Source organism: Vicia villosa, linkage group LG1, assembly GCF_029867415.1.
Source record: "Vicia villosa cultivar HV-30 ecotype Madison, WI linkage group LG1, Vvil1.0, whole genome shotgun sequence".
Lineage (NCBI taxonomy): Eukaryota > Viridiplantae > Streptophyta > Magnoliopsida > Fabales > Fabaceae > Vicia > Vicia villosa.
The window spans coordinates 113,046,768-113,054,468 of NC_081180.1; the positions used below are offsets into that span (position 1 = coordinate 113,046,768).

The 7,701-nt window shown below is 35.6% G+C and overlaps 2 protein-coding genes across 2 annotated transcripts; one reads left to right on the forward strand and one right to left on the reverse strand.

Moving 5' to 3' along the window:
• The first annotated feature begins 1,812 nt into the window (after nt 1-1,812).
• Nucleotides 1,813-3,765, forward strand: LOC131643900 (protein SLOW WALKER 1-like). The gene has a single exon (XM_058914255.1). It carries the CDS (start codon nt 1,946-1,948, stop codon nt 3,530-3,532), a length of 1,587 nt encoding a protein of 528 aa, XP_058770238.1. The 5' UTR covers nt 1,813-1,945; the 3' UTR covers nt 3,533-3,765.
• Nucleotides 3,766-5,412: 1,647 nt separating this feature from the next.
• LOC131614702 (peroxidase 3-like) lies at nt 5,413-6,926 on the reverse strand. The gene is made up of 4 exons (XM_058886263.1): nt 6,660-6,926; nt 6,358-6,549; nt 6,093-6,258; nt 5,413-6,008 (listed from the first exon to the last, which is right to left on the reverse strand). The coding sequence occupies exons 1-4, from the start codon at nt 6,867-6,869 to the stop codon at nt 5,605-5,607; spliced, it is 972 nt and encodes a 323-aa protein (XP_058742246.1). The 5' UTR covers nt 6,870-6,926; the 3' UTR covers nt 5,413-5,604.
• Between the last annotated feature and the right edge of the window lie 775 nt (nt 6,927-7,701).

Sequence of the window (7,701 nt, forward strand, 5' to 3'; positions counted from 1 at the left end):
AACATGATAGCAGCAGTAATAAAACTTAGTGCAGAAAGATAAACAACAGAAGAAATTGTTTACCCAGTTCGGAACAACCTTCCTACTCTGAGAGCTACAAAGTCAGGGATGAAATTAATATACGATAATATCAATTCAAAGCTAAACTCCCTCGTTTACAACTCCTCATTTAATCACTACCATTCCCATGACTTCTATCTAAGACTTACCTAGGTATGAGGCCCTCCCCAAATCCCCACAGTCACAACTCGTGACAAACACCACAAACAATAAACAATAGAAGACACTCTTCCAAAACACCAAATTCTCAATGCTTAAAAATTTATGAGAACGACACTACTCTCCTTTCTTAACAGCTTCGGAGATTAAACAATATTTAACACATACAGGTTTGTGAATGCACACACATGGAAATTACAACACAACTAACAAATAAGGATTCCTAGAATCCTAAAAATATAAATATCAGTTCCACTTAAAACTAGGTATAGGCCAGTCTATTTATAGAATTAGTATTGTCGGAATTGGGCCTAAAACCGCAGCAAGGAGGATGCACAAAGTCTGTTACTTGATCTCCAAGAAAAAATGTTTTTAATCCAATCTTTCCTAAATTGTTTCCAATTATAGAGATTGTAAAAACCAAGAACTACCTCTGATTGAGTCGATCTTGGATCCACATAAGCTAACCCAATATTCCACAATATTCTGTAACTAACAAAACAGCTGATATATCTTGACAGATCAGCTCCATCAAGCACGCCCCACTAAACACGATGTCATACCTGTAATATTGTAACATTTTGTTCAACATGTTGAAAACTAAATGATATGGCTTTTTATTCAACATGTTTCAGCTAGGTTGGTTTTACCAAAATGCATGCCAATCTTAGAGAAACTACAATAATGATGCATGTTTTGACCAAACGCTAAAGTGCTCCCTAACAATTCAAACATACATTAACGCGTAACACCCGTGGTACGTACTCTAGGATCCAATGAAGGTCACATACCTAGCTTCCATCTACAAAAGAGTTAGCCAGATCTAAAGAGGTTTTGAAACAAAACCATAATTTTGCCCTGTTCGTCTAAGCTTGGGAGCTACTGTTTAAGTAAAAGCCCAAACCACAACGAACCAGGTCAACAAAGTCTCAAGAAGCAAAATAGACCACGAGATAGACACACCCATAACACACAAATGATCTTAGCTGAAGAAATTTTTACTATTTGTTAGATGAGGAAGACCATGAAATCTCAAGACATCGGTCATACTTGACTGTTGTTTCAAAGATGGTTCTATGACCTTCAAATAGTAAAACTTAAATATAAAACCTAAATTAAGAGCTTAGACTCCGATACAAATTATTCTAAAATCTTAAACACTACACTTACGAGTGTCATTGACTTGATCGAAAAAATGTTACTAGTACATACCCACTTTTAATTACATCTTGAAGACCGTCGAACATGAATTCACCGACCGTATCATCATCATCAACACTCAAATAAAAAAACTTATCAAATAAATTAGAAAGTAATAAAAAATTAAAGAAATATTTAAAAATATACAAAAATATTAGAAATCTTATATGAAAAAAGATTATGTGAAACTAAAAACTCATTAAAAAGTTCATTAAGATCTAAAATTTTAAATAATTATCAAATACCTTAAGAATATCGTTTTTTTTTTTTTAATTTATAGATATCTAAATTGAATACTAACATTTTTTTTTTCACGATATTTTAAAATTCTATTTCAGTAATTAAATGAACATAGCGTATAATTACTCTTACAAGAGTATTAAGATTTTACTACTATACTACTTTGCGGGCTTTCTTTGAACCATTTCACAGTGCCGCCACTCCCAAACCTTAAACCCTAATTCACCAAACACGATCAAACAAAGCGAAGGGGTTTGGGTTTAGGTTTAGCTTAGGTTCTGCATCAATGGAGGAAACCAAAGTATCCAAAAACTTCCCAGTAAAACCAAATCTCAAAACCAAACCCCGAACTCCAAAACAAACCTCCGAATCCAAATACTGGTCCTCCTTCAAAACCCAACAAATCCCCAAACTCCTCTCCATCCCTTCCATCGCCTTCTCACCAACTCCCCCTCACTCCTTCGCCGCCGCTAACTCAACCTCCCTCTCCATCTTCAGCTCCCAAACCCTCACCCAAACCGCCAAAATATCCTCCTTCCGCGACGTCGTCTCGTCGGTCTCCTTCCGTAACGATGCTCGCCTCATTGCCGCCTCTGACCTCTCCGGTCTCGTTCAGGTCTTCGATGTCGCCACGCGTAGTTGTCTCCGGAGACTCCGATCTCATAATCGACCTGTTCGGTTTGTTCATTTTCCGAAGCATGACAAGCTTCATCTTGTTTCTGGTGGTGATGATGCGCTTGTCAAGTATTGGGATGTTGCTGAGGAGACTATGATTCATGAGTTTTACGGGCATAAGGATTATGTGAGATGCGGTGATTCGTCTCCGGTTAATTCGGATACTTTCGTTACTGGTTCGTATGATCATTTAGTCAAGCTTTGGGATGTTAGGGTTAGGGATTCGTCGAAAGCAGCATTGGATATTAACCATGGGTCTCCTGTGGAGGATGTTGTTTTCTTGCCGTCTGGAGGGATGGTCGCGACGGCTGGTGGGAATTCTGTTAAGCTTTGGGACTTGATCGGAGGTGGGAAGTTACTCTATTCCATGGAGAGTCACAACAAGACTGTGACTTCGATTTGTGTTGGTCGAATCGGGAAGGATTCCGGGGAGGAATCGGATCAATATAGAATAATGAGTGTTGGGTTGGATGGTTATTTGAAGGTGTTTGATTATGGTTCTATGAAGGTTACTTATTCGATGAGGTTCCCTGCGCCGCTTTTGTCTATTGGGTATTCGCCGGATTGTTCTACTAGAGTGATTGGAACTTCGAATGGAACAATTTATGCTGCAAAGAGGAAGATAAAGGAGGGTGAGATTGAGGAGAGTAAGGATAATTCGTTTTGGAGGATTAAGCCTGTGGAGAGTAATGAAAAGAAGGTTTTGAGAAGTAATTACTATAGGTATTTTCAAAGAGGGCAAGGAGAGAAACCGGCTGAGGATGATTACTTGGTTATGAAGCAGAAGAAAGTGAAGTTGACAGCACATGATAAGCTTTTGAACAAGTTTAGGCACGGGGAGGCTCTAGTATGTGTGTTGGAAGGTAAGAATCCTGGCTACGTGGTTGCTGTGATGGAGGAATTGGTGTCTAGGAAGAAACTGTTGAGGTGTGTTTCTGATTTGGATTCGGAGAAGCTGGAACTGCTTTTGGCTTTCTTGCATAAGTATTGTACTGTGCCTAAATATTCTAGGTTGTTAATGGGATTGGCCAATAAGGTTGTTGAAATGAGGGCTGATGATATTAGGGCTTCTGAAGTTCTCAAGAAACATATAAGAAATCTCAAGGGTACTGTGGAGGCGGAGATACGGATTCAACAGTCTTTGCAAGAGATACAAGGGATAATTTCTCCTCTGTTGAGGATTGCTGGAAGGAGATGAAATTTTGGCCTTTTGTCCTCATCTATGAGGTGTTTTTGTTCACTTGTTCTGTTATATTTTAGTCTCTTATTTGTTTTTTTCCAGAATTTTTGTGTGCCTTGTAAAGCACCCTGAAGTGTTATAGCTAATTATTGAGTTATTTTCTACTTACTCTTTCATATATGAGCTCGAATGTTATCTCCGTGTAGTTTTGTTTTGTATGAAAGGAAAGGAAAATTATTTTCATTATGACACTCTTCTGGTTGAATTTAGGCATTTGAACTTCTTGTGAGTTCCTATAGGCAAGGAAAATGCGTCTGCTTATATGAAATTGTATTCTATTTCTAGTATGAAATTGGACAACCAAATATTTTTGTTGCTTGTTTTTTTGGAAAGAACCGGTGTCTGCATTATGATACTGTTAATTGAGGGCATTTTAGCTTGAGCCTGCAATGTTAATCTAAGTTCACCCATAAATCTATATTTCCTCTTTGCTCTACCATTTTGGGCAGATGTGTATTTAGATGATGGTTGCCTCAATTTAATTCATGCTTCTGTTATCAATTTTATTAGGTTTTGAATAAATTTTCTTGAACTCTGCTTTAATTTTTATATTAAACTGATTTTCACAAGGTTTTTGAATTGAATAAAAGCTTATAAGTTGTTACCCAATCTGATTTTTGCCTTAGAACATAACTCCATACAAATCTACTAAAATCATCATTAAAATGAAATGAACATACTACTTGAATTGAAACCAGAAAAAAAAATTTGTTGGTGCTGGACCCCCATTCTTCAAATTCAGGATGTATTAGATTCATAGGTCTTTTGGTATTGAGGAAGAGTTTTTAAAAGGCAAGCTATGAGATTTTCTGAGTTGACAAGCCTCACAAAGTCCAGGTTCATCTTTTTTCAGGAGTTTTGATTGTTTCAACTCTTTTGCATTTGATCAAATACCTATCTGCAGGATGGCCAAACTTCCCAAGACAATTTTCTTTAACAGAAAATAACATAGTAGGTTCTTTTACTTCTCTATTTTCAGCAACCGAGACACTAAACAATTGATAGAGTACATCTTTTGTTTTTCCTTCCAGTAGAGTTCTCCCTGCCTCTTTGTTCTTCCCTGAGCAACAAGTATCATGAAATTGAGGCATGTATTGTGATCATCTACTAAAGTTTTTATTGATTTGAGGAACATATAACAAATCTTTGAAATTAAGTGGCCTGTGATAAGTGCTCAATTATGATCCTTGAGTTTGATCTTGAAATCTATCTAAACATGGGTGACATGATGGTTTGCCCTTCTGTCAGTGTACCATTAGAACCGAGCTTGCAGAGGCAATGTAGGCATTATAATTCTGATTTTTGTCAGAGTTATTTTCATCCATATGTTGATCCCCATGTCTTGTTAAAGATGAGATAGCATTGTGTTGCTGCATAACCTGGTTTTTAGTGTACTTGACAAGTTATTCTAGAGTTTTGACCTAGAAGTTCATGTATTTGTCGGTTTCCTTCCAAGTGCTACATGAATACGGTCTGCCACCTCTGTAGTCAGATCTAGTGACCGCATTTGCAAAGGGATTTATTACAATTCTATCACTAACATAATGTATAAACGTCGCTATCAACCGAGGTTTAAAATCTATAACTATTCACTAACATAATGCTGATAACAATTTCATATCTTTGCAAATTTATTCAATCTTCTTAGTACACTTCTTATATCATGTATAGTTAGGTGTTGATGTGTATTAGTTGCTGAATTATGCATTTTCCTTTTTGCTGATACTTTTAACATTTTTTAAATCAAATTACTTGACTTCTAGATCCTTGAAATGTCTCAATTGAAAACTAAAATGTTAGTGTATCTGCAGGGGAGGGGAGAATTCAAGAATTAAGGACTAAGTTATTAAACTCCAATGAAGTTTGGATAATTTATTTTTCATAATTGAAATATAGTAGGCAATACACAATAATTTGAAACCATGCATGCATTATGCATATATTCTCTCATTCTTATTGACGAGATATTCTTTCTTTCATGACTTAGTACTATATCCCCTTTTACTAGACTCAACTTTTATACTTATTTATCAATTGACAACGGAACACTTGATCCGAATTTCCCCAGCAGAGCCTGCGAGGATACCAATGTCTCCCATCCTTTTCATCGACTGTGCAAACTCCGTGAAGAACTTGTTTTGGTCAACCAACTCTTCAACAATACCTTTTGACTGATCTTGTGTTATAAGAGCAGCATCTGATTGAAACAGACCCTTTTTCTGAAGAAGGATAGGATAGTAGTCACTGTCGAAAGTCCTAGAGCTTCCAGGATCCATCTCCACCCTCGTAGTGTTGTCAGTCAGATTCTTACATTTAGTCTTCAAGAATTCAGCATATGTCGAATTCAAAGAAGGGTCTTGACCGCCATTTCCCGTGAAATTATAAAGCCTGGTACTGAAGGAATTGCAGTGGCCTATTCCAATTGTGTGTGCTCCTACAAATACATATATAAAAATTATAATTAGTATTTACCATCAATTTAATAACTATGACTTTAGTACAATTTATATCAATGTACCTGATAACACAACAAGGTCATGCAGGGTGAGACCTTTACTTGCAAAGCTTTGTTTGAGTTGGGTGAAATTAAAGCTAGGCCTCGGGATATTCTCCAAGGCTTCGGTACGGTTCGATACTGTACCATCTCTTCTACCAGTGAGTACTTCCCACATAGGTTTGTTAAACTGCACAATAGAAGAAATTTTGAGGCTGAAAATAAAAATAAAAATTGCTGTATTAGTATGCAGACATTGCTTGTAAGAAAATAAAAATTGTTAGGTTACTTGTGCAGAAACAGCATCCCTAGCAGCCAATGCCAATATGTCAGCACAAGACACAGTTTTGGGACATTTTGCCTCAATCGCGTCTTTTATGTCATCAATGACATTAAAGCCAGACAAAGTTAAATTCGGAACTGCATCCTTCTCTGCAGTGTTATTGGCAGTGGAGTTCAACAAAACCGAGCCATCGCAACCCTGAAATGTTTAAGTTTACAATCTGTTACACTTACATATATTAAACACACAACGAATATTCATAAATTGGAAACAATAGTGCGTAAAATTACTGATGTATCGATTTATACCCTGACGAAACAGTCATGAAAATGCAATCTGATCAACTTAGCAGGTAAGACGGGATTAGCAGCGACATGTTGTAGGGTTTTGCTCTTAATTATGTCGGCGGCTTGAGGACAGGAATCCTGGTAAAAATTCTTGCTAAGGCTGCTTCCTTGACAACCAAGGAAGAAGCTTAAGAGTATCATGCAAGCTACTAGTGAATATTTGTTCTTCATATTCAAGTTGAAGTTTTTCTCTGTAGTAGTTTTCTGAATGCAGAACTATAAGGACATTGTAGCCTTTTTATAGCATCAATATTTGATATTTAATTGTTGAATATGCTCTTGAATTAATTGCAAAGATAGCTAGGTAAAATAGTTTTCTAAAAATGACTAAATCATCACATGATTTTGTCTAGTTTGCTTAATATTGTGGTTTACTTGTAAAGACATATTATGTCATTAATTCTATTTTAATTAATTTTTTTATTATAAAAAAACTACTATTTGAGTAGTGTTGAAGTTAAATAATTTATGATCAGCACCAATAATTATTTTTGGTTACAATAATCAGCATTAATAATAGAGTAGAGATAACATAATTTATAAATAAATTAAAATAATCTATAAAGAAAATGTATGTACAGAAAAGACAATCATATTTATTTTAAATACCCTGCATACTAATTAAATTGATTTATAAAATGCCATGCCAGCGGGTCTTTACCTATTATGCTCTTTGTTTGGTGTCGTTATCTTCTTTGGTCAACACTCTTAAGTTATTTTTAGTCTTAGTTCAGAAAACTACATTTAAACATCCATTTAGATACCTTGAACAAATCATACAAGCTTGTGTTTACATTAGATCTAGCTTTTCTAGCATTGTGATTAAAAGATTTGCATAATGCCACAACATAATGTGTTTTTTAACTCATCTTGAAGATAATGTTGGTGTGATGGAATTAAATTAACATCGATTATACATGCTCAATATATTATAGCATATATTTTAATATGAAAACCAAATAATCATATAAATAGTTATAAAATTAAAGAAGCATCTTTGTGG